Source organism: Oculina patagonica, chromosome 9, assembly GCF_052425735.1.
Source record: "Oculina patagonica isolate OP01 chromosome 9, crgOcupat, whole genome shotgun sequence".
NCBI lineage: Eukaryota > Metazoa > Cnidaria > Anthozoa > Scleractinia > Oculinidae > Oculina > Oculina patagonica.
Genome location: NC_135766.1, coordinates 25,317,714 through 25,345,432, shown reverse-complemented (window position 1 = coordinate 25,345,432; position 27,719 = coordinate 25,317,714). Strand labels below are relative to the sequence as shown.

General features: G+C 36.7%; 4 protein-coding genes across 4 annotated transcripts; 1 reads left to right on the top strand and 3 right to left on the bottom strand.

The window, feature by feature from the left end:
• Positions 1-2,429: 2,429 nt before the first annotated feature.
• LOC144665158 (uncharacterized) lies at positions 2,430-5,984 on the bottom strand. Its single transcript, XM_078526330.1, has 5 exons — positions 5,637-5,984; positions 4,221-4,370; positions 3,560-3,794; positions 3,102-3,205; positions 2,430-2,630 (listed from the first exon to the last, which is right to left on the bottom strand). Exons 1-5 carry the CDS (start codon positions 5,947-5,949, stop codon positions 2,437-2,439), a joined length of 996 nt encoding a protein of 331 aa, XP_078382456.1. The 5' UTR covers positions 5,950-5,984; the 3' UTR covers positions 2,430-2,436.
• A 3,734-nt stretch (positions 5,985-9,718) lies between these two features.
• On the bottom strand, positions 9,719-17,016 carry LOC144665159 (uncharacterized). Its single transcript, XM_078526331.1, has 5 exons — positions 16,654-17,016; positions 12,579-12,728; positions 11,527-11,761; positions 10,215-10,315; positions 9,719-9,970 (listed from the first exon to the last, which is right to left on the bottom strand). The coding sequence occupies exons 1-5, from the start codon at positions 16,964-16,966 to the stop codon at positions 9,777-9,779; spliced, it is 993 nt and encodes a 330-aa protein (XP_078382457.1). The 5' UTR covers positions 16,967-17,016; the 3' UTR covers positions 9,719-9,776.
• A 1,456-nt stretch (positions 17,017-18,472) lies between these two features.
• On the top strand, positions 18,473-24,177 carry LOC144665161 (uncharacterized). Its single transcript, XM_078526334.1, has 5 exons — positions 18,473-18,645; positions 19,900-20,054; positions 21,297-21,533; positions 22,808-23,035; positions 23,944-24,177. Exons 1-5 carry the CDS (start codon positions 18,494-18,496, stop codon positions 24,024-24,026), a joined length of 855 nt encoding a protein of 284 aa, XP_078382460.1. The 5' UTR covers positions 18,473-18,493; the 3' UTR covers positions 24,027-24,177.
• A 136-nt stretch (positions 24,178-24,313) lies between these two features.
• Positions 24,314-27,499, bottom strand: LOC144665170 (C-reactive protein 1.1-like). The gene is made up of 2 exons (XM_078526342.1): positions 26,677-27,499; positions 24,314-25,147 (listed from the first exon to the last, which is right to left on the bottom strand). The coding sequence occupies exons 1-2, from the start codon at positions 26,829-26,831 to the stop codon at positions 24,748-24,750; spliced, it is 555 nt and encodes a 184-aa protein (XP_078382468.1). The 5' UTR covers positions 26,832-27,499; the 3' UTR covers positions 24,314-24,747.
• Positions 27,500-27,719: the final 220 nt, after the last annotated feature.

Here is a 27,719-nt window from a genome sequence, read left to right as displayed (position 1 = left end):
TGAAAATGAGAGTAAAAAACCGTTACTAGCCAAATGCTCCGATGCTTATGACAGTTCGATGAACGGACGATGCAATACGACGATATGCACAGTATACGACATAAACGGAGATGTAATATGCTAAACCAGTTTAAGAATGTACACAAGAGTATTTTCAGCCTAACAGCGGCGGAAAAACTTGAAATACACAGCCTGGGCCGGAAAAAATATTCAAATAGGAAAAAAAAAACAAGAGTGTATGTGCAGCGTGAATCTAATATCATTACGGAATAAACGCTAATGAAAGCTGATAAACTCTCATAGGTTAATGCATCACATGAATGGGATATACCGTTACACATGTTAGATAAAATTCCTGGTTCTCTGGATTAGTCTTGGAATGTTTCCAGATTTAGCTATATTTCCAACGTGGTCGCAAAAACAATGAATTGCGCGCATATAAGAAAAGTTGACCTATTTACAAATTGTTTAGCTAGAACACGCAAGTAAGCAGTTATGCATAATCGATTGTTAAATATAAAGCTAGCCAAAGCTTTGGTAAAATTCAAGGGCAATGCCAAAACACGTGGAGACCATGCGATCATGTAACCACTTACTTAGACTGTCCACAGCCCTCTATTTTCGTGTTTCTCGATCGATGAGCGCGCAGTGAGAACGGCAAGAGAACTGGACGTTTTTTGCGTTGAAAAATCGAGAGGCTGTGGACAATCTACCACTTACTCGTTATTCTTAAGCTTTATACTATCTCATACTACGCTACTTACGTTTTCTTTTTTGCCGATGCTTTTCCTTCTCCCCTTCTTCGTCCATATTTATCTATGAACCAGTTCTCAAACGTTGGAAAAAGCTGACCAAAACCTTCAAGATTCAAGGGATCAGATCGATCTGGCGACCTTCAAAAAGCTTTTACAAGAGACTGATACTTTCCGACCGGAATCGGGAAGATGTCGTGACGCAAAAGCTCGCATAGTATGACAGAGCGTGTGACCTTGGATAGTTAAATGTGGGGTCGTGATAGGTCGTAACAAGGTTGCGAAGTTAATCCATAACTAGCAGCTGGCGTCTTACTGTGAGTACATTTCGCCAATTCTTTACGTCTCACTAAAAAAATACTAATCTCGGGCTAAATTTTTTACTGTACAGAGTCTCGGGCTCGGTTTTTTACTGCTCAGAGGCTCACAGTCTCGGGCTCGGATTTTCTTAAATCATTTAAGTCTCGGTCTCGGATTTTGAAACAAGGGCCTCGGCGTCTCGGCGAGTCTCGGATTTTACCATTCGCCACCCCTTGTATGGGAAACAACGGTTTTGCTTTAAAAGTAAAAAAAATATATATATATTTTGTGAACAAAGTTAACTTACTCTGATTCGTTGTTTCATTCTTTGTTGTCTGCCAGATTCTCAGGTCAATACAACGCGTTTTCGGCGAGTTATCGTTATTTGGGTGTCCACTGCTAAAATAAGTAAGTCTTTGTAACACAACACCGCTCGTAAGCCAGAGTCACGTCCAAAGGTAATCTGATAGAGAGCTTGGGCTGCCTGTGGTTGATCCAAGTTGATACGACATTTAATGCGTTTTGGCATTTAACTATTTTAACTTATTCTGTGTTTGAATGAAACTCTTTTGGTATTTATTTTAATATAACAAAATGTCAAGTTGTGTTCTATTGACAGCCAGTCTGCAAGTACTCTCTTGAAATTTAATTCGTTCCCAATCAGTTTTCGAATGATACCATGTCCAAACCGAAACCAAACATTTCTTCAAAAAATAATCGACAATTTTTTAACTAAATAATATATCAAATTACTACCTTTAATAAATATAATTTATTACGCCTTGATGTCTTATAATCTCGGGCACAACTAAGGCCCGGGCCAAACATCGAACTTTACATGAGTCGAACCTAATGCAAATGACCAAAAACAATAGGTTTTGCTCATTGCATTTGGCCCAGGCCTAAGAATAAAATTATTTTCTTGCGCCCTTTAGAGTTTTATTCCCACCAGACAAGAGCATTAAAATACCAACCTTTCAGACATGTGGTAAAGTCCTAAAGTGGTATTTCAGTGTTTTACTCGCTAAAAGCTTAAATAAAACATTAATCCTCTGACGAGAAAACTGTCCCTGAAATAATGTAACTGCATGGTACTGTTATACACTGTATTTTCCCATAGTGATCTTTTTAATTACATTTTAATGACCAGCTAATATAGTAGGAATGTGTCTTACAAAGTCGTATCCCTAAATTTTACGAGCACGATCGAATGTATTGGGCCAGAGTTACATGCATTAAACCTACCCACCTGTACCATTTAATAGCCTTGTTTTGGAAAAATCCAGCGATGAAATGGACAGCATCATATTGTCATTGGGATTGTTCTCGAGAGCAAGGCGTTCCTTAATGAACAGTGTCCAATCATTGAATGGTAATAAGGAGCTTAAAAGTATATGTAGATATCCTTGATCTTGAATGTTGGCGTACCACATGAAGTACCAGTAAAAATCCCCACCTTCTCTGCAGTCAGTTGTCTTCTTAGGACAACAGTGGCGTACCTCACGTTTGCGTTGTCAAATCTCCAAAAATTGGTTGCTAGGTTGTCGCATTTCCTTGTTATGCCATCAAATTCGTGGGCTACAAAATAATTTAAAAAGGTAAGTTGACCAAAATTTTATCATTTTCCTCATAATGATATCCTTGTTTATTGTTATAAACACTTTGGTCCTTGGGCATTTTAATTTAAAAAGAAATGAAATGCATTCAAACAGCGGTAAAAAACATATCGGCATGGGCTACGCATGGTTTGAAAAAAGAAACTAAAATTAACTTAACGTTTCGCATGCTACAGCACGCATCTTTAGAAGTAACGGTTACAAAAAGCGAGAAAATGAGCGTGAGTCCCGCGAAAAACATATTCACGCCCACGAACATCACCTCTATTGTACTATCATCATCATCATCATCATCATCACTATTGTTATTGAATGAACTTGAATTCAATCAATCTACTTAATCGGGCTGGGAACTTTTGTTACATTATTTTTTTACCCCAAAAACGTCAAAGTTGAGTCATTTAAGTAAGCACTACACATTACTTTCACTTACAATTTCCCCCTCCCATGTAGTGCTGATTTGTGATGGAATCGCCTTGAGCCGCGTCAAAAGGATGTAAGCCTGGTGGCATGTTGTTAACTGAGTTACGACCAGTACTAGATATGAAAGGAAAGCACAAATACAAGAATGGCAATGCAAACTTTCATTTGAGGACGTAACGATGAGCGGTAGAATTGAGATGGAAGTTACTAATAGCGAATGCCAAATGCATATTAAACTCTAGTACGTTCTATCTTATTCTCATCAATTAATATCGTAAGTCGAAATTTAACATTTTCATTAAGAGTTTGCGCCACATAAAAATTGGTTTGAAATGTAAAATACTTGAACAGTGGTAGTTCCTTGGTAAAAGCATAGAGACACTAAATGCCTATAAAATTTACACTATGCAAGATTAAAATGCACACACTTTTGTATCTACTTATAGCTGCAGCTATAATCATACTTACTAATCATTTCCAAAGATGCTCCAACATGAAGCTGTTCCTCGGAACTCCTGTGTGTACTTTATTTTAGTCCAGTATCCTTTGATGTACGTTAAGACTCCTGGAGCTTCCCACGAACCACACCCATATGACGTCATATGCACTGAGATGGCAAGCCCGTTGTTTTCTTCGCTGTAGGTCACAGTAGATCCTCCTTTAAAAGTGCTTTCGATCCACGACTGAGTAACTCTTGTCCATTCTTAAAAAAGAGGTTGACTTTGTTTAGGAATTAATGCGCATGAATCAAGTTGCTGCAATTTGGGTGAGATTCATAGGCAAACATTTTGCCTAACCAAAAAAGGCCAAAATTGTAAACTCTGACTATTTAAGGCAGCTCCTCACTCTCCAAATGCATGTAAGAGAGAAGGGAAATCTGTGTTTATTGCGCAACTCAATACGAGTAATTCCTCTCCTGAACAGCAAAAACGTGGACGGTTTTGGTTTTTGATATGATCTAGGTTTCCTGACAAAAGTGACTGCTCGAAAGTAAGGATAGAAGAAGCTGCTAACAAAAACGCCAAGCAAAGGACGCTTTTGACTTTAATTGCCCATGCTCCCCCGTCCCCCGTCCCCTCTCCCTAACTCCACTATCTCCCTAACAGCCATGTAAACAACTCCAACTTACGTCCAATCCCTGAAATGTCACAATATCCTTGGAAACTGACATCTGAGCCTGCGGGCCGAATCCAATAACTACCACTAGTGTCCAGATCACCGCTGTCTTGGATGTTTTTACACGACACGCCTGGTACTGTGGCTTGGGAACCTTTCTTGCCTGTCAGCATATGCGCTATTAATCATTTGTTATTAAGTGAGCTGCTAAATACTTACTTGGATGGAATTGGGCATCACCATAAGTAAATAGGCTGATGGAAATACAGTGTTTAAATAAAGTTATCTTATCCTATCCTATCCTATAGATTTTTAACATTTATAACTTTCTAACAATTATCCCAATTATTCCAGTTATCGAGCTTTATCAAAATTTTTCATCTATCAACAATTTCGTATATATGGCTTGTCATTATTCACGGTACTTCAGTGATATTTACGTGGCATCCATATTTAATATCTGCATATTTTTCCAAATGTTGACTTTTCCTGGTTTTTGCAATACTTAGATTAGCGTATTTTTGTTATTTTTAGAAATCAAGACATAGTTCCTACGTCATTTGACATTTTTATGACATATTTCGGATCTGGACCCAGTTGTTCGAAGGTCGGATGGAGCGTTTTCACTCACATGGCCAGCCTTTTTGCACATTAATTGGAACAAAAAGAAGCGTTTACATAAGAAAAGACTTTAAAATCCTATAGGATTAGCTTGGTACACCAACATGGTCGCGCGCCTATTCATTGTTTTGGAACACCAAAATGGCCGCCGTGACGTCATGTGAAAATACTCTATAACCCTATCTACCGATAAATCGCTATCCTGTGGATAAATACTAACAAAACATACTACGCTATCCACTGGATAGCGATTTATCCAGCGGATAGCGTAATCTGCCCTTTGAACCACTGGGCCCTGAATTTGCTATTCATAAACATATTTTAAGGCAAAGATACGGCCAAACAGATCAGAAGTTTGTTTAGTTGCTGATTTTACCATTTTTATCTTTCAAATTGTTGACTTTAACATTTTCATGAGTCAAGTTTGAAAGCACATCACTGCATAAATCTCTTATTATGAAGTGAATGTAAAAACTTTGTTTACCATCGGATTACTGCGGGATGTTATAATCCTAATTAATATTCCCAGGCATAATTTTTAGAAAAGTAAGAAAATTACGCATCAGCTTCTTTCTTGAGAGCCCAGCACATTTAGCGATAGACAAATGCCTTCAAATTAGTTCATTTTAAACCTTTTTTCTTCGTCTACTGAGCGTGGAAGAAAAAAGTGAAGCTTGACACCTGCTATCATCACTAAGAACACAAAAGTGCCTCATTCTGTGGTAAATTCTTAAATCGGTTTTCTTTACATTAATAAAAAAGCCCCAATTTTGTTTTACTATTCACTAAGAATTCTTAAAATACAAACCTCGATCGGGATTGTCGGCGTACACGTTTATCTCATTTTCTCGAAAACTACTCGGCTGACTTTTGCGAGACTCTGAACTGAACTCACAGGTTTTGCTAACAAGGTTGTAGTTTGAACTCTGGCAGGCTGGATCCATATTACAAGCTATGTAGCAAAACCCAAGACGCTCTTCTGTAAACGATTTGAAAACATGTCCTATAAGGACAAATCCATTCCTCGAACGTGAAACAACATTACACTGCTTTGTGGCTGCAATCATAGATGGAACAAATGCGATAAGTAATTGAAAGGTTAAAATGTTAAAGAAAGGCATATCTTCACCGCTTTACGTAAATAGGTTGTTTTTGAAATTGGTGTGCCAACGGCGAAATTAATGCTTCGACAAATTTGTTTTGTAAAAGTACGTAACGAGCATTCTTAATTATTTAAAGCTATTCAGGGTAGTTATGTTATTTAATTATTGTTTTTCATAAAAACATACACGCATTTAATTTTTAAACAGTTTTTTCTTTAGTGGTTCATGCTGGGAGACTCAAAGGCCTGCCAAAACAATAACGTGTGAGTCGTAAGGTATTAAAATTTTTTAGGCCATATAAAGCATTTTTTGGTTAGGCTGAGGAAAGTACAAAAAAATAGGTCACCAAGGGTGACATGAGTCTAATGCCGCATGGCATAGTGATACAGATTGCGCGGTTTTCGTAAGCCGGTTAAAATTGGTTAGAGGTTTGTGTTCGGGAGTTTAATTTAAAATGCTTATAGCAAGCTAGGGGCATCGTGGATGATTATGGATGAAAACGAAACAGTCATAAATGTTATATGCTTCACAAAATTTAAAGTATGAACAGGAGTTGATGTTACTTCTTCCGTATTGTCCGTAAAAGCAGAAACGATTAAACATTTGGACAAGATTGCGTGACGATTTACAAAAAGCATGTTCATTACAACAAGGGTTGAAGAACTTCACATCGTTTTCTTTCAGATTTTTCACCATTTTGATGATGACTCTTGAAACAGATTTTGCAATAAAAGCACTTGAAATAGTGACTGTTACTCCATTGTACTGTAAGCACTTAGTGACAGATTTTCCTAAAAACGGGTGTAAATGCTCACGTCAATATAATGATGACCTTTTGAACGCTGGAAACTAGGCAATTATTATCGAGCTACCATACACAGGAGCGAAGACTGTTTATCATGATGTACAAATTTCGCGAATCATCACTTCCATATCAATGTAACCATTTTATGATTTTTCTAGCTGTAAGAAGAACTTAAGATCTCTGAGAGTCGTAAAAGCATGAAATTCGATTTCAGTGTATGGCAAAGGCCGGGACAGTGTAATACTGCAAAGCGGCCAAACAAACGCATTTTGATTTAGTCGCGTAACTTGATTTACATTTATCCATGTACATCTTTTATTTTTGAAGGTTTTTGTTTGCACTGTAAAGAAAAAATTGGTCAAAATTCGAATGACTTAAATACAAAAACCGAGGTAAAGTTTTCTATTTTTTAAAACAAAATAAATATTTGGTCGCATTGTGTAAATAAACGCGAGTCGCCGTCGAAATATTTTTTCTCAAAGACGTCTTGCTTTTTAAGCAAGACGAAAACACAAGTGCTTAACTGAACTGAAAACGAAAATTTATTTTCACAAAAAGCTTACAAATGTCTTAACTGGAAAATTATTTCGTCCTGTTCAAGTGTTGAATAATCGTGACTTGAGAAAGAACTTTTAATTATGCGTGGGAACACGTGTCGCTGATTGGCTGTTTTTAATTGAAACTAATCGTGCGTGTCCGTACGGAGTCCGTTCTTGCAGCTGATCATTGTTTTCTACATTACAGCGAACGATTATCGATCCCGAACCATTCCCTTGGGATTGCTAACAGCTTTTTTCATATAACAAAGAGTCTAATGCGCATGCGCAAAGCGCACGCAAGCATTAGACTCAAAAAGTATTCACATTCGGCGGAACTAAACTGTAAGTGGCAGTGACAGACAGAGAATGAAAATAGTTTCTTATTGGTATGAATGCATATGAGCCGTTATGGCGTTAATTGACTCTATTGTAAAGGTCGATGGACGTAATGTATTCATCTCAGCTCTCGAACTTTTCAATTGTTATTTTATACACTTTGCTATCTTTGTACTTTACCTTTAACCCCCAAAGGTTCATGCGCCTGCATTTGGTTGGGGTACGCTCCCATGTTTCCCACTGGGTTTTTGAGTTTTCGTAGCTGCAGGCGGTGCACAGGCTTGTAGTTCGAGTAATGTTTCAGTTTTATATGAACATTTGAACAATATACTTGATGAGGACGACATTAAATACTCGGACTCATAGTTCGAGCTACACACCCATCTTATTTATTGGTCGTGAATAAAAATAGGAATAGTGTGTATTCGCAAAGCTAATTATCAGATTTGTATAGGTAATCACATGATTTCGAGTGCAATTTGGAATAAATTAGCACGAGTAAATTTTTCAAAGGCTAACCAAATTGCACAAGCCCGTAGGGCGAGTGCAATTTGTAATAATACACATACAAAAATTTCACTTGAAGTGGATGACAAACAAAATGTGTTCAGTGGCTTACCTTTCCGATTCGTTCTTAAACATAACGGAGTTGCAATTGCCGGGCTTTGTAAAATCCAAATACCGCTAGGAAATTTTAAAGCTCTCTCTCATGCTTTATCAGGTACTTTTATCCTCATTCAGTTGTATTGATATAGGCTGAAATGTCCAACTTCAATTTACGCTTGTAATCTTCCTTCTTTACGAGCCGTCGGTAAGAAAATTGGTTGACGATTGGTAGCTTTCAGTAGTTTCGTAAAGCCTCTCTTGTACTGTACAGACGTCCAATTGCTAGTACTTTGGTTTATATACTTATAACTTTCGTTAAATCGGTCAAACTTTTCATGAATCGTTATGTTTTTGCTCGAGTTTTGCTCTCTCAAACACTCCGACATCGGCCGCCATTTTGTTTTGGCGCGCTTTCCGACTTTCCTCTCAATCAATTTAATTTCAACTTTTTGCACTCAATTTCAACTTTCTGCACTGTTTGGGATTAATTGACGTGCTGTCAGCCAATGAGCATGCAGAAATTTGTGTATGTAGTATTAAAATGGATACGTATGCAGATAGACTTAAAGATTAGATGATGTATTGAAAACTTAATTTGAAGCAAGGTTAATTGCTACGGAAAGTTTCAACATTGTAGAGTAAATCCTTTTTTCAAAATTTTGAAAAAACCCTACGGGGATGGCATCCACCCCCTCCCCTTGTAAGTCCGAGCGTTAACTCACACCTGTTAACATTCCATTAATGTTCGTGAGAACAAAACAAGTTTAGCATTGAGGGGGATGTGCTAAGCTAACATTCTTGAAAAAGAATAGTGAGTGGCAGTCAATACGCGCCTGTTCATCTAGGATTTAGCTTTACCAGTTGGGTTTAAATGACAAAAATTCTGCACAGTGTAACATATTAACATTCAGTCCAATTATCACGCTTATTGTATATCATTTATATTACGCTGTGATATTTTAAAATCCCGGGTATATCTACGATCACAATAAATTTATTTCCTTGCGCTTTAAAGCACTTTATTCACACTAGGCAAGGGTATTTAACTAACAACCCATCGGAAAGTAAAGTTTTAAAGAACAAAGCTATATTTTCGCATAGCGATCTGTTTTGTGATGTTTTCACAACAGGATATATATTTCATGATCAGCTGACAAAGTAGGAGCAAGTCTTACAAAGCCGTGTGTCTAAATTTTACGAACACGATGGAATGTATTGGGCCAGAACTGTACGCATTTAACGTACGCATCTGTAGCACTTAATTGCCTTTTTATCTTGGAAAATCCAGCGGTTAAAGGGCCAGCATCATGTTGTAATTAGGATTGTTATCGGGTGCAAGCCATCCATTAATGAAAAGTGCTCAATCATTGAATGTCTTGGTAATGGTAACTTTACTTATTGTCTGATTGATGATTTGTTTCAATTAGCAATAAAATAATTTACTAAAGGCTTAATTATGTTATTATCAATCGAAGTTCATCTTTCATGATTAATTCGAACGTTTATTCAATCAATCAATCAATCAATCAATCAATCAGTGCTTAGCGGCAATAATTAACTTAAAAGTATATGTAGATATCCTTAATCTTGAATGTTGGCGTGCCACATGAAGTACCAGTAAAAATCCCCGCCTTCTCTGCAGTTAGTTGTCTTCTGAGGGTAACCGTCGCGTACCTCACACTTGGGTTGGGGTTATCCCAAAAATTGGTGGCTAAGTTGTTGCATTTTCTTGTAACACCATCAAATTCGTGAGCTGAAAAACAATTAAAAAGACAATTGGCCAAATTTTAACATTTCTGTTCATGATATAATTTTTGGGTGACGAATAGATTTTTCGTAATCCATTTACTGTATAGAAGTTCCTTGTTTATTTTACTAACCTTACAACCATTCTTATTATTTTACCTTAAAAAATACATTTGGGTCGAACCAAAAGATATATTCCTGTAGCGTGAATTTTAGGTCAGTAGCGCCACATGACACAATATTTCACTTACAATTTCCTCCCATGTAGTGCTGATTTGTGATGGAGTCTCCTTGAGCCGCGTCAAAAGGATGTAAGCCTGATGGCTTGTTGTTGACTGAGTTACGACCAGTACTAGATATGAAAAGAAAAGCGTACTTACAGAAATGGCAGTGCAGTCGACTATCATATGAGGATGTAATGAGTGGCCAATATTATAGTTTATAATTATTTCACAGAGGGTAGCTTGTCTGAAGCGTCAGCTATCGCCGCCCTAATATAACCCTCTAGAGGAGGGTCGCGCCCTTCTTTCGGGGATTTCGGGCGAGAAGACGGCCGTTACCACGGTCTTATGGATAGATAAAAATAGGTCCGCACTGCGTACATGTGTCTAGTGCTGAGCTTTATTGAGCTTTGTGCATTACTGTATTGCTCGGTCACGGTAGTGCATTTATAAGGTTTTTGTCGGCATAGACTATAGTTGTAGAGAATTCTAATTCGGTTAACAGACAGCACGCGCGTGTACATTTAAATAAATTTAAAATGCATCTTCGCCGCAAGCGCGCGCTTGCACTGTCACAAGAAAGCAAAGTCAACGTTCATCCCATTTGAATGCAGGGTCTTGCGCGTGCTGTCTGTTAACGGCAGTTTTAACGTTAATGAAGAGACAAAAGTCTTCAAACGTCCGAGAATTTATTATTTTTAGCGCAATGCATTGTGTTGACGTTTGTTGACGTAATTAATGTCTTAATTATCTCAAATTAGACTTGTTCCGTTTGTTCTACGTTTTCATCAGTTGTTCACGAAGGAATAACGAAGGGGTAACGAAGGCAAAACGAGTGTTTATCGATTACTATTATGCAGAGAAGCATTTCTGTAAAATACTTCGTGTACGCTGTCACGTATTAGAAATCTCAGTGGAATTTGGTTAGTATGACGTCATAATTTGCCGTATATGAAGTGCTTACTGAAAAATTTTAGCGTTATAGCTTAGTGTCTACGCTTCGCACTAGACACAAAAATTGATTTGAAATGTCATAAACTTGAACTGTGGTGAAAGATTTAACACGTGAAAGTTGTAAAGTTATGAACGCAACTTAAGTAGTGTCGGAAAGAAAGCCTAATACATTTCTTATTGTATTCACTTTCATACGTTCATCTTCTATGGTCTCTATGGGCATACTACGAATTCACAAAGTGACCAGCTCCTAGCTAGTTGACTTACACTTGATAGTTCAGTTGGTAGAGCACTGCACCGTGTATGGCAAATTTCATGTCTTGGAATCCCATTCAAGGCTGGGTTTTCTTCAGGATTTATCTACTTAGCTACCTATAAATCTACTTACTAATCATGTCCAAAGATGCTCCAACATGACGCTACACCACGGAACTCTTGTGTGTACTTTATTTTAGTCCAGTACCCTTTGATGTACGTTAAGATGGCTGGAGCTCCCCCCGAACCACACCCATATGATGTCATATGCCCTGAGATGACGAGCCCGTTGTTTTCTTCGCTGTAGGTCAGCGTAGCTCCTCCTTTAAAAGTGCTTTCGATCCACGACTGAGTAACTCTTGTCCATTCTTAAATGAAAGACGTCGACTTTGTTAAGGAGTTTTAAAATGTGCATGAATAAAGTTTGCTGCAATTTGGCGGACATTCGAAATCAAGTGCATGTGTATTGGTGTTTTCAAAAAGGTGTTTACTATTTCCTTTGTATTTTTCTGTCCAGCCAGGAAAGATATGTGGATTGTCCAACGAAAAAGACAGAGCAAAGAATAATGGCTCGAGAGGCCAAAAAATATGTCTATAGTTGTTATCTATCGAACTATGTAAGGTAGCTCCTCACCCTCCCAGCACATGAGAAAAATCAGAGACAATCTGTGCTATAAATGTGCAACTCCTATTTAGGAAATCTTCGCTTGAACAGCAAACACGTGAAAGATTTTGGCTCTCGATTTGATTTTGCCGTGCGCGCTCAAGCTTCCCCATCGAAGTGACTGCTTGAAAGTAAGTTAACAAAACAACAACAACAACCATTTTATTTTGCCAGTAAAAAGGACAAATATTTACAGTATAAAAAACTAACTAAAATAGGCCAAAAATTACTCAGGATAGTAATAAACTAAACGAGGAGTAATTGCAAAAACGAGATGCTTTACTAGGTAGTATAAAGCTACTAAATAAAACCCAAACAAACAAACCTGCATTGGCCAAAGGCATGCCCCAGTCCACCCTCCTTTCTTTCCTCTTTCCAACCCTCCAACCCTCCCTCCCTTACTCCATCCCTCTCCCCTCCTTCCAATCTTCCCTTCGCTTCTTCCTTTCTCCCTCCCTCCCTCCTTCCCTCCTTCTCTCCTTCTCTAAAAATCATGTAAACAACCTCCAAATTGAACTTACTTCCGATCGCTGACATATCACAGTACCCTTGGAAACTAACATCTGAGCCTGCAGGCCGAATCCAATAAGAACCACTTGTTTCCAGATCTCCACTGTCTTGGATGTTTTTACAGGACAGGCCTGGTACTGTGGCTTGCGAACCTTTTTTTCCTTTAAAATAAAGTAAAATATTTTCATAATCACGTACTTGGAATAGAATTCGTCGGCATAAACTTTCGACATTTATATTTTTTACGCCAAATTTCAAAAATTATCTTATTTTTTCGACTTTTTTGCTTGTTTACAAGCAAAATGACGGAGAATAGCAGTTAAGTGGGGGTAAATGTGGAACCACGTTCTTGTTAACTCTCAAGGGACTGTTTTAATTTCTCAAGGGATTACTATCCGCTGTGGGTGATCAAGCAGAAAAAACGTGACTTGTCACATTTACAAACGTTATATAACAATTTTAAAAGTGACATGCCAGCTTTTTTATCTCAACGCACGTGTGTCTGAAAGGCGATCGATAAAAAGTGTTGCACAAACAATGGATTGCGTAACTAACGCTAAAACACGAATGAATAATCACTAGCACTTACATCGTTTAAAAATTACAAACGTCAAAAATAAGCCATACCAAAAAACTCGCTCTTTTCAAAGATATTATTTAAGTTAAAACAAATGCAAGAGATGGGGGCTTCTTTTAGCTTAGGAGCGGTTAAAATTAGGCCAAATTTGGTTGCTACTTGCGCCATTCTATTTTGTCATCAGCTCAGGTCGTTAGGGACGTGACCTCGCGTTGACAGCAATGTTGCATGAATCGGCTTTACAACATGCGATCATAACTACGCAGTTCGAGTAGAATTTCAGACAAAGACAGCAAAATTATTTCGTATTTCATCTTCAACTATAGTTCGAAAGCATTCACTGTATATATGGCTTTTGTTTAATCCTTCTTAAGCCCACGAAGAAGCTGTCTTGATATCCGACCCTCGCAGAGCCCAGACAAAACGCAGCATGAGTGTATCGATTTGTTTACGCTGCAATAGCGAAGTGCACTATTACTAAAAATAGATTTCGCCGCATGAGACCCCCCGCATGAGTCGGACAACAATTTGAGTTTGGCCAAAGGCTTTGTATGGAAAGGACGCATTCTTGACAAGAAAAAAAGGCGATAAAGGCTCAATTTGAGGCCGAGACTTTCGAAAGGCCCGAAAAATGGTAGATTTCAAACACTCTTGCTTTAGTTAGTGAAAAACAGATTCAAGGTATCCAAAAAATGGCCCAAAATTGAATTTATTAGTCGAAGATTCGGCAATGACACCTTGATTCCTTGCGCTGCAAAATTATTCAGGATGCCGTGAAATTTTGAAATTAAAGTATAGAATTGCGACGAAATGCGAAGAACACTTCTTGTATGTTTGCTTCATTTAGGCCCTGGAAAGAACGTCAATTGCAAGAAAATCTCGAATTTGACGGCACTGATATCCGGGCCGGCCGTCTGTTTCGAAAGATAGAGGGAGAAAATATCATGCTATTCATACGACTTTCTCATAATATAATCAGATATATCGTTGCAGTTTGAAGGGCTTTCCTTTTAATAAAGTTGCTATTTATCTCAATTGCTTTGAAAGACTGCAGCTAGTCGGGCTCATCAGTCTAAAAATTTTGTATTTTGCCGCGACAACTCGGTGTAATGAAATTGACCTCTGTTAATATTCGGGTCAGGCAAGGAGACCGATTGGACAAGCGTTTCTTTGCGTAATTTTGTCGTGGCATACATCGGAGGTTGGCTCTGTTGTGTTGCACAATGAGACACTTAGAACAGTGTGAACATTCTGCATTTCGCGACTTTTGTCCGAGTCACAACGGGAGTTAAAATTCTGTGACGTCATTAGTGCGCTATGCTATTATATGCGCAATGTTTTCTTCGACAGTAGTCGGAAATATCCGTAGTTTTTCGTACTTTTTCGTGGAGCAATCGTTACGATACGGCCGTGAACACATTGAACAGCGGTCTACCTATAACAATTCAAATATGGCGTTGCAAAAACAAAGCGTGGAACGCATATTTTGCAGATATGTCCAGGATTGAACGCTAATGAGATGCACGTTCCTCATGACAGGCATCACAAAGTGTCCTTATTAATAAAAATTTACCAAAACACACCAAATTATGTCAAATATGAAGTAATATGGAAATGTCAAATAACACAGTCAAACATGAAGTACTCATTAAACATTACCTGCGTTCAATCCTGGACATAAGTGATATTTTGCTGTTTCATTTGCTAATTTCGCTGCCGTAATCGACTGCCTTGAAAGGTCCTTGCAATTTTAAAGTATAGAATTGTCAGATCTCGGTAAAATTTGCACTGCTTATTTGTGTAATGTTGAGGAATATGTGTATAAATACCCGGCGCGGACGAGCCATTTTTGACAAAATTATATGGCTGCATTTCCTCCGCAAAGATAGGAAATTGTTAAACTAAACTACAAAGCAACTGTAATGATAAGTTCGAAGAACAATGCACAGGATAAACCTTCGACTCATACTTCATGCAAAAAAGTCGGTATCTCGAAGAGACTTTGATTTCATCTTGCAACAGTTTGCTAAATATGATATGCCATTTTATTATATAAACTGCAGTGGTTTAGCGGGTGGTAGAAAATCGAGAAAAATGGTATCACACATGTGTGGATAAAAATGATATCCACACATGCGTGATATCATTTTTGACGAATCAGCTCGCAGAGTTTGCCATGTTTCAATGCTCAATGAGCCAAAAGTAAATCGATATTAAGTCGAAACATCTTCGGATCTTCCTCGGTAATCTTCGGTAATTTTCGGAAAACTTCGGAAAATTTCGGAAAAAGTTCGGAATCATTTGTACACCTTCGGACAACATTTTGAAAATTTTCGAAAATCTTCGGAAAATGGTCAGCAATCTTCGGAAAATCGTCAAAAACATCGTAATTAGTAGGGTTATATAATAAACAGAATAATACATGGTTGCTTGGAGATATGAAATTTATCTTCTCGTGTTCAAATCCGATATCGATTTGAACACTCGAAGATAAATTTCATATCTCCGCGCCACCATGTATTATCCTCTATGTTCACGGAGTTATATGTTTGCGCGGCACCCGTATTTCTTCTTGTTTTCATATTTCTCCAGGTGTTAGATTTCCCTGATTTTACAACAATCAGGTCGATCTAGCTTATTTTTGAACAGACATAATTTCAAAAGAGTAAGAAAATCGTATTATTATAGGTTTACTTAAAAATTACAAATTTGCATGTTGAAAGTGAATGTTATTTCTTGCTTTACTCCGAGGATTTGGGGGTTTTTTTTTTTTTTTTTCTAAAACTGACGCAGAATTTATAAACCCAAGTTCAAACACAAAGAAAAAAATTTTCCAGAGCCCAACGCATAAGAGAGGAAAAATTGCCAGCAATTATTTTATTTGTAACCTTTTCCTTCGTCTGACCTGGCAGAAAAAAATTAAAGCTTGACACCTGCCATTATCTTAACAAAAAACCCTCCCTCTGTGATATTTTTTAAATCTGTTTCTAAATTAGCTAAAACCCCTATGTACGCGCCAGAACTTTCGTTTTGTTTAGTTTTAGTGTCATAGCTTCGTGTAAGTTTTCGTGTTAATTAGTTCCCTTTGTTTCTTGTCTATCAGTCTGTACATGTTACTTTTATTTGCATATTGGTATATATTCTGTTGCGTGCAATTTATTCACTTAGTTTTTGGTTTGCGAGTTCCGAGTCTAGTTACGAGTTTTGAGACCTTTTTCGAGTTTATGGTCAAGCTAGTTTACAGTTCGTCTTTATGGTTTTCAGTAGTCACATTCGTCTTTGTAAGTTTCTCGTTTATTTTGCTTTGTCGTTTTCCTGTTTTCATCATGTCGTTCGTTGTAAGTTATTTTATGCTCATTTCTGTGTTTGTAATTTTGTTATTTTCAGTTACCATGTTAATCTTCGATGAAATGTGTGTCAATTCTGCAAGATGGATTACGCGTGAATTATGTCTGCGACTACACCCTATGTTTGTTTTTCTTTTCACTAAGAATTATTCACATACAAACCTCGATCGGGATTGTCGGCGTACATATATATTTCGTTTTCTTGATAACTGCCTGGCTGACTTTTGCGGGACTCTGAACTGAACTCGCATGTTTTGCTAACAAGGTTGTAGTTTGAACTCTGGCACGCCGGATCCATATTGCAAGCGATGTAGCAAAACCCAAGACGATCTTCTGTAAACGATTTAAAAACATGTCCTATGAGGACAAATCCATTCCTCGAACGTGAAACAACATTACACTGCTTTGCGGTCAAAATATTAGATGGAAAAAGTGAGAAAAGCAAATGAAGGCTTAAAATCTTGAACGAAGGCATATTTTCACCGCAGGCTTTACTTAGAAGGTTAATAGGTTGTTATTGAAATTGGTGTGCCAACGGTGAAATTAATGCTTTGACAAAGCTGTTAAGTTAAAATACATAACGAGCATTCTTATTATTTATTTATAGCTATTCATTCAAGTTAGGTTACTTAAATATTGCTTTTCCAAAAAAAAAAAAAAAACATGCACGCCTTTTCAAACATCCATCGATCTTCTTTAATTTTGCATTCTAGGTGACCTACAGCCTTTTCAAACAAAATATAAGAGTCGTAGCACTTTACTAAAGCTTAAGCAATATAAAACATTTTGTAATTCGGCCAAGATTTGCGTGTTCTTTCACATATTAACTAATTATCACTTTAATGTGTGCCCTTTCAAATGAGATATTGGATACTTTATTGCTGTAAATACTTTTGGAGTTATAAAGTAAAACGTGCGACATGGTCAATTTTGTATTATTTTTGTTGTGACAAGAATGAGTTAATGTTACGTATGTTTGAAGACTTAGAGATTTGATGATGAAGTGAGAGCAGGCCAATTTGTGTCGTGTTATATTGCCAAAAATGCATGAAAGAACAGAATTCTGTTTTAATGGTCGGTGTAAAAGCTATCTTAATTATAGCTATCATATAGTTACCTGCTACAGAACAATACTGTTCTCAGCAGTCAGTGGAAAAAAAACTGTAAACTGCATGGCGACAAATATTTCGCTTCTTAATTTCTCTTTTCACCCAGAGCAACACATTTAACTTGGGATAAAACAGCCAAATAAAATTTTAAGGGTTGGCCAACTTTGCTTCTAAGCCCTTTTAATTTGTGAGCCAAAACTTAATCCAGAAATAAACAGCAACATTGTGATGTAAATTCGGTGTTATTCAGAAATTGAAAGGATTCAAGTCATTGAGATTCAAATTAGCCATCTGTTGGACTTTGCGGGGATTTGCAAACACGCAATGGATATGCTTTGTTTTCAAGGGAGGAATTCATAATACATTAGCGCTCAAATCAATAAAAATGTCCAAATCACATTATACAGCGTTCGAATCGCACAGCTTGCAGATCACTACTGGTGGTTTACACAAGTCTTACGCAGTCTTGTTTGTTTGCATGATAAACATGAGAAACAACCAGATTATATGGAAAGCAGTAACATATGTTTTATCAAAATTATAGCTTTTTAGCATTTTTCAAAACCGAGTTATTGCGAAAATAATTTTATGAAAATTACAGCATTTAGTATGCGGTCGTTATGTTTGTGTAAATCTTTGGGATACAAACATGGCGACCATAGAATTAAACAATGCGTTCAGTAGATTCTACCATTAATCATGACTACTTACTTTCGTTTTAGATATCACTTGTTTATTATTGTCACGTCTGAACACTTTTTTCCTTCCCGAATTTTAAGCCCACTGCTGTTGCAACGAAAACCATAAAAATAGGCGCGCGCAGGTGTTGAATTTACATTGTCGCAATTGTGACGTCATTGATGACCAAACAACTAAAAAGAAACAAGTCTACAATGGCTCGCCAGGTGAACTCGGCCAGAAAACTTCTTTTCGCAGTAAAAGTTGTTTTTCCTTTTGACGAAACATTTGAAATAACGGATGTTTATACCTCGATGAGCGTTTTGGCGTTAAAAGATCGAATAGAGTTGGCGAGCGGGATTCCACGGTAAGACCACAACAGCAACTTTATTTTAGTCAGAAACTTGTAAATTATTTCCTGGCTAGTGTATAAGAGCGAAACTAATATTCTTAAGTTATTAGAACTTGTCAATACTACCGCCACAATGTGCAGGTTTACAAGTTTTGATTCCTGCTAAATTTAGCATTGCTGAAACACCAGGGTTTTTAGCGTTTAAAACATCTTCAAGTACTAACAAAGGTTTGAAACGTTTGCACAAGCCAAGTAAAAATTCAGCTTTGAATATCACTGCGCAAACCACAGAGAATAAAATTTCCCGAGTTTACATCAGAACATAACTTACTATCGAAGCGCCACTTTAGCCTTCAAGTGCATGACGGGATGTGCTCCTGACTATTGCCTCTATTTTTATCAAACGTGCAGACATAAGCACGCGTACCACTAGGAGCTCTCAACAATTAAAATTCCTCTATTCAGAACTGCTACTGGCCAAAGAACATTTTATTACAGGACAACTACCATCTGGAACTCATTGGACCTCACTTTTAAACTCAGTAGATCTATTTCAATTTTTAAAAAGGCATTGAAACGTAAATTAATTGAAGAGTTTTTAAATTCGTGATTATCTAAATTAGATTATTATTATTATTATTACTATTATTAGATTATCTAAATTTTAATTTTAATTTTAGTAGAATGTAATGTTATTGATTTTAGTAGTATATTATCTTCGAAAAGCCCCCATGGGGAAAGATAATAAAGTATGATGTATGCTTTCACTAATTTACCAGTATACCACGAATTTTCAATTTGTTTAATTTTGACTATCGCTTGGTCTCAAACTGGGCTATTATATTTAGACCACTATTAAATTCCTTCAAAACGCATTGTACAGCCTCAGCAGCTCCTGAAACGTTTATTGAGTTAGAGTCCATATGGATAAGTAAGTTGCGCACTAATGAACCTGATGGCCTTAATAGGGTTGATTCCTGCGCATTAAACAACGGCGTTACTTCATTTAATTTATATCTCGACAACCCCTAACTGTACTGTACATGTTGCTGGTCGTTGCATTGCCATTTCAAATACTACTACATTAAAGAGGACCCTTAAGGTCGAAAGGCCTATGTAGTTCAATAAAATCGTAGCTGTATGGCGATACACAATTTGTTCTTTTTCGTATATTAAGTAACCTCGCCGGTAAAATATATAGTAATAATAACTAAAATGAACCCAAATAAAATTTATAATTGCCATTTCACTATCATTTTTCCCATAAAGCCACTTGCAGCGCTTGACTTATTTTGATGACCTTGACATTGACGATAAAAAGAGGTTATCATTCTATCACGTGGTACCCAATTCAATAGTTAGGGTGAAGTGGTGGCCGGAGTGGGATGGTCTTATTCGTGCTGCTTACTATGGTGACGTCAGAGGTATGTGAGTGTGTGATACGGTCACGTGAGCAAGTGCAACGTTTCAGTAGGAAAGGAATGAGCCTGTGACGCAACTTGCCGACGTGATCACTTAAACTTGAAATTTGAGCTTTATTTGTTTTCATGAATGGTTACAAAATTGCTTGCCCCCACTACAGGTAAAAGCAACAAATTAATCGGCGGGGGCAAGGGTTAAAACTTATTTCAGTTTGCACGATAATCGCCTTTTATTCTGACAGCTAAAGAAGATTCTCAAGAAAAAAGTCATTACAGGTGTACAATTCAATGTTCAATAATCCGAGTAGTAACAAGTTTTCTAACTCCGCACCGTCTTTTCATATAACATCATAACATGAGGTGTTTAGAATTCTCTTTACAACTCTCCATTTTGAAGTGACTACTTTCTAAAAAAACTGTCATTATAGCTTTCAGCATTCAAAAGCAAACTATAATATTTTCAAAGAAATTTTTGAGCCCTCCCTTGGTATTATATTTGGTATTTTCTCTTGTCTTATATTGTTCATCATGTATTACCAAACACCAGAAACTGATGAAAATATTAAAAATGGGGAAAAAAAAAAACCAAAACGAAAGAAACCCCACATTGTACCGGAGCGTAAAATTGAACCACAACAACTCTCTCGCCCAAAAAAAAAAAAAAAAAAAAAATTATTATTTTATTAAAACGAGCAAGATAAAAAAAAAAAAAAAAAAAAAAAAAAAAAGACCAAAAAAGAGAACCTTGATTGTACAAGGTTAAAATTAACCACAACATATACAGGAAAAACCCGCAAGTAAAAACCTAATATTCAAGACCGAACTTCTAGGCTAAAATTTACCAGTTAGGCTCCTTCTTTATAATTATAAAAACCTCTTTAGCACTGAAATTTAGAATCAGATTGTTATTTTCTAAAATCGATTATTTTTAAATAAATTCATGTAATGTGATAATGCTGGAATATTTTTCTGTTAGAGCCTTTTTTTACATTAACACTTATTTGGTACGTAAATTTTAAGGAAAAGGCTGAATGCCACTTAAAATTGTATAAGCAACAATCATTTTTTTTTTTTTTTTCAGAAAAAAGGAACCCAGTAAGAACCTAAATTTGTGCCAATTACCATAAATGTAAAACCCTATTTTATAGACTAACTTGGAAAAATGCAGTTCCTTACTCTCGGTTTTTTTACTGTATATGACTCAATAAAAACTGTTACCTTGAGTGTAATTTTTCAATTGAACAGGTGTAATGGCTTCTCGTATCAGAGCTACAATGCCTGGTCAAGGATGGTTTAGAAAAATAATATTTAACGAGCGTGGTTACGTAGCCCTGTTTATTGCCTGCCACCAAGGTCACGCAAGAGTGGTATCTAAACTGATGAGTCTTGATATCGATCCCACTCGTAAGATGCCATCAGGAAGATCAGCTATCCATGTAGCTGTCCACAACAAAAGGATAGCCTGTGTTAACCTTTTAGTAGGTAGGTGGCTTAAAAGACTGGAAAGTCTGTGGCGTTTTGCACCTGACCAGAATCTCCCCCCCAAATATAAGACAAAAAAGGTAATAAAGCGTTCTCTGGTAAAATTGTTGAAATACTAAACAATGTACTACTGGTTCCAATGTAGCGAAAAATGCCTGGACTTTTGATCACGTCATTGACTTTACCAATGCAGTGATAATTGACAAGGGTAACAGCCGCATTAGAAAGACGCTAGAATCGTGGCACACAGCGAAAACGTAACGGTTGACGCCTATAACAATTCGTGCCCTCTGCCCGGACAATATAACATTCTTTTAAACAAACACTAATTTTAACACTTTTAGCATTCTTTTAACATTCTTTTTACACATATTTTTAACTTTTTAATTTGTGCGATTCGCATGTTATATTCAAATTTTAGATCTATTTTATCACTCAGTTTAAATCCGTCGAAGACAGCAGACCGGCTGTTAAAAGCTCATAGTTTAAAACGATTATACCAGAGAACGTTTTATTACCTTTTTTACAATGAATCCTGGTATCGGATCTTCGATATTTTTAAGAGTTAAGACAATTTCAAAAAGGGATTCGCTTGGACTAATGTCTTATGCAAAGGTTAGGTGTCTGAGTTAGTCATGGATTGGCAATTGGCTTTTTTCACGATCCCATAATACATCTTGTTTACCTCCCTAAATTTTTGCATAAGCATTGTTTTCAACAAATTGACGATTGTTCGTCATTGTAAATCCCAAGAGAAATTGAAAACAATGCTTATGCAAAATTTTGAGGGGTAAACAAGGTGTTCTCCTTGCTTCTCCTCGCCTTGAACAGAAACGTGGCTACAGGATGATTGCCGTGATATGGGACAACTCAATTATAAAGTGTTGGGAAAACCTTAGATGTACGTACTGTGATGCCATCTTGAAAGTGATCAGTTTCTTATTACCGAGCGCGGTGGGGAATTAAGGGGTCTAACTAGTGGACCAAAAGTGCCTCATTAAACATGATTAAATATTAAACAGGATCAGATGATATAATTTTCAGTTCTTCACGACATTTGTATTTCGAGGCAACAAGGCATTTTTGCATGTGTCCATGTTGATGTGTCCTCTCCCCCAAATTGATCGCGGAATGCGCTACAAAAGCAGCAGCTTCCTTCTTAATTAATTCCTCCGCTACGTGAACGATTCTTTGTCTACCTTTAGATAAATAGTCAAACACCATAAAATACAATCTTTGAACCGCTTTTTTACTAGCTTTTCTTTTTAACGCAGGTAAGTCAAGAGGAGTTAAAGAGGAAGAAAAATACCGTGAGAACTGCGTCAGAAGAAACACATTTCTGAATATTTGCAATCAACTGCAACGAAAGGATGGATGGAGACTCCTGGTCATGCAGCTCAAGGAGCGCATGGGACGACGGGAAAGTGATGACACTTCTAAAGGAGTGATTCCTTTAAGAGAATTTCAGAAGTATGACTCGGCATTCTCAGCAAATTTTAAAGGTATACGCGTTAGATATACTTAAATGTCAATAATGTGAAGGCATCACTCATTTCACCACTTACAAGGCCTACCAGTGGGGGCTCCGTGTTCCCATGGTCCCTTAAAAAACTTTGTTTTTATTTTCTCCCTTGTTCCCCATTTATAAATTCAATCGTTCCTAAATTTTCAAAAATAATAAAAATATATCCCTTGTTCTCATGAAATAGAAGCCTATGCTTCCTTGTTTTCACAAACCCATGAGAGGCCCTCTCTCAGCTCGTCACCAACATTAGTGATCAAATTAAAGCATACTAGCAACACTGCATTTTTACCAATATATCTTTTCTTATCTTTCCTGTTCAACAACAGTTGGCAGACACGTTGGCAAAATGTTGGCGACAAATAGAACTTGTCTCTATTCTCGCCAACAGTTTGACAACGTGTTTGCAAACTGTTGTTGTGTAATTAAAAATCGAACTGTAACCAGGGTAAAACATATTAAAATGGTAAAAACGTTCTCTGGTTAAAAAGGGTTTAAAAACATAAGATTTCGGCTTTCAGAATATATATATACAGAATGGAAATATATACAGAAAAAGGGTGCGAAGAATTTTACTGCAACAAGATATCATTTACATTTTATTTTCTTAGCTTTTACTTCACACTTCTTTTGATTTTTGTTTTTCATTAGTTTCTTCGCACCTTTTTTCTGTATATAAATTTCCATACGCGCACTAACATTTTCATTCGTTAAAGGCTATAGACTGATAGCCGAAAGTTTACGTTTTTAAACCCTTTTTTACCAGAGAACGTTTTTACCATTTTACTATGTTGTTGTGTCGTTCACACCTACGCACCAGCTTGAGTTTTAACAACGTTAGTTTGTCGTATGAGGGGCGCTTAAGTGGAAATGTTCACTTTTTGACAGGAACACTGGGAAGAGTATACTTATGTACCGTCCTTCAGATGGAGCCATTTCGACGACGACCTATTCCTGCACCTTGGAAGTGAAGAAGTCAAAAGGAAGTTTGTTGTTGTAACGGACTTAGTCCAAAAAAAGATGTCAAATGTAGCCTTCTGTAAATCTGTAAGGATAATTTTATTAAAAGTTATAACATTTTTACTCGATATGTTGCTAAAAGTAAAAAATTAAAAGCGAACATTAGAGTGATTTTCTAAATTGTTTTATGGTTTCGCTTGATTACCGTCAATAAATAATTAAATAACTGAATGAATGAACTATCGAAATAAATAAATAAATAAATAAATAAATAAATAAATAAATAAATAAAAAATAAATAAATAAATAAACTGACGTTCAGTCAGCTTTTTTTTATTCCCGGTAAGATTTGATCAGCGTACCATCAAATTTATACTTTAGTATTACGTGACAAGTAGACTGGTATCAAATGGGTAACTTATAAAACCTTGAACTTCAAAGGTTCAAAGTAAGTTTGGATTATTGTAGTTATGGTTTAATCTATGTCATATTTGCGATTTTTTTCATTTTTTCAGTTGTTTTAGTTTTACTCCCAATTTTACTTCAACCATGAAATAGTTGCTACTCAAGTAGATACTTTTAGACACTAATTCCATTGTTTTCTTTTGTTTTGTGGACTATTTAGCACTATTTAGCACTAATCACTCTTCTTTACATTACAGTACAGATAACGTCACAATTTAATTTACAATTTGTTTGAGAAGATTGGGCAAATAGCTCCCTTTCTCAAAGTTATGCATTTGGGACTTGGCACGAGGAAGGATCCTCCAATATGACGTCACCATGAATCTTGTTCTCAAAATCCGACCACTGAAGAACATTACCAATTCCCACGTTACACGTTTCGGACATGCGCAGTACCTCGTCTTGCGGTAGAACGGTGCTCCATAAATTCATTCCGCTGATACTTCCCACGAAGCTTTCCGAATACTGAAATCCACCCAGGACGTAATCTTGATCTTGACCAATAACGACTACCCCTCCCCCGTTGATTACGTGGCCTGCCTGGAAAGAAGTCCCTGAGTCAGTGATGATGCCATCAATGGTCAACTTCCAAGATCCATTGGCGTTTGCCCATGCCATGCAGACATGATGCCATATTCCGTTGTAATAACTTCCCAGTGGGATGTTTCTATGAAACGTATAAAACAAATAATAATAATAAATAATAATAAACTTTATTTCCGTGTCTAAAAATGTTTAGCTGAGGGGAAAAGTCCCCTCTACTAGTTGTGGACACCTGACTAAGAAAAAACGTAAAAACAACTTAAACCTATCATAATACAACTATTACAATTAATAATTTAAAGTTAAAATAAGTTAAAAAAGAGCTATTTAAATAATAAAAACGGGTAAAAAAGTAAATCTATTTATGTGATAAAAAAGACTATATACATGGCTAGTATTAATAGTCACAGAAACGGCAATTGCATCGTTCATTTTTTAAAAAGTTATTGAAGTCACGCTTTCGAATCGTTTTCTTAAATGTCTTAAGTGACTGGCAGTTTCTTTCTTCTGTCGTCAGGTGGCCCCAGAACTTCGGCCCCAGGTATCTGGGGCCGAAGAAAACATATCTTAAAGGGGATTATAGGTACACGCTATAATTTGAATGCATTGCAGCAGTTTTCTGTAATCTCCTGCGCGAAGCTTAAAAAAAGGTTTTTAAAATTATCATGAGACACTGAGATGTGTTTACTTTTATCATTTTCTCTTGGAACATATCATTTTGGGGGTGGGGTGGGGTGAGCGCTGTTAAGGTTACTCCACAGGGGAAGGAAGGCAGAGGATATTGACGCCTGACCTCAGGAGCGCTGCTCAACTGTGTATCCAAGCCTGCCAAAATTTTAAAACTCTTTCTAGCCATAATGGTAATAAAGAATATTTTTAGGTTAGTTGATAATTAGGCATAAATGAAAAAACGTATTTTTAAAATATCATACAACCAACTCTATTTAAGACGGACACCTTCGGTACCGGCCACAGCTGTTCGTCTTAGAGAGGTGTCCGCCTTGTAGAGAGTCGAGGTAACATGACACCAGTAATTCTGAGATAATAAAGCTAAAGATAAAGCTTTGCACAATGCAACAAACCTTTGCTAACTGCAATAAGACTAAAATAATAAAAGGACCGTATTTGCTTGTTAAATCAAAAATTGAGAGCTTCTACAAACTGTAATTTTGTAAGTAGAAAACGACCTCTTTAGTGTCCATACAAGTAATCAGAGAAGTAATCCGTTAAAGCGTCATTGTTTTTGGTTAGTAAGCTTGGTGTACACGTATGCTTAGGGCGCTGACTAACTTTGCTTTAGGTCGATACGAAATTTGGGGGGTATTTTCACTAATAAAACATGATTAAAAACACTTCTCCAGTGTCCGTTAATGGTTTCAAAGTGTCCGTTGTCCGTCTCAGAGAGGTGTCCGTCTTATAGGAAGTTTGGGCACAGTAAAATGACTGAAAAACGGCAGGGACCATCATCAGGTGTCCATCTTATGGAGGTGTCCGTTAAGAGAGAGTTGACTGTACAATTATATTACGTCATTTTTTGTGATGACCAATTAAAGAAGACTTTTAAAAGACATACGATTTTATTTCAGCTGGAAATACTTTTAGTAAATCATTCCACGATATAATCTACCAAGAAATTGTTTTAATTATACTCACACATAATAACCATTGATGTAAAACAAGTCCTTTTTAATCGTGAGTTCGTTTTCGGTACTGGTAATAGCGTAACTAAACGGTGTTCCTCGGTCCTGGTCAGCGGTCATCATCCAAAAGCACAGAGTGAACCTCTGCATATCGGCTGATAATGGCATGTTCCGATCCACGTAGCTGATAGTACCTTTGTTTGGGAAGGTAACATCGTAACTTGGTGGTTCTACGGTCAAACATTCAATAAATGAACTGTATAAATCTTAACAATTAAAAATGTACATTAAAAGCAATAAAAAGTAAAAATCGCTAAGAATAATAAGTTTTTTTTTAAAGATAAGTTTTGAGTTTAGATTTAAAAGAACTTAAATTGTCACATGAACGGATAAAAAGAGGGAGACATCTCCAGAGTTCAGGAGCGGAAACAGCAGAAGCTCGATAACCATACGACTTCAGATGGAAATTGGTGTGGTTAAGAAGTAATAAGTGTGTTGATAGGAGAGTTCTAGACGGTTGGTAGTCAATCAATCAATCAATCAATCATTCAATCAATCACTCAATCAATTAATCAATCAATCAACTTTATTACACGAGGGTAATACATTACATCAATAAAAAACTATACCTTGCGCTCTCCCTAAACAATGTTCAATTAGAAAAGAATTAGTCATGAGATCGCTGTTTCTTTATCTTTGATGAGATAGATTTCCAAAGTCTAAATGATGCCACAGCGAATGTACGATCTTCTTAACTTCAGTCTGTTTTGCGTGCAAGGCGATTATAATGTATTAATAATTTGTGCTCTGCAACGGTATTCACGTGTAAGTGTCATAACATAAGTATGATGGCGTCTGGTATATTGCTACATAGTTGTTACTTTAGAACGTGACAATTTTGTCTTTTGCCTGTGCTACCTTTTCTAAATTGGTTAAAAATTCTTTAAAATTTGAATTTAGTATGTTCATTAGTTTTAACCGTACATATCCTTTTAGTTAAAAGCCGTACGTTTTACTGTTGCAACATACCATCTTCGACCCAGATCTCTTCAGCAA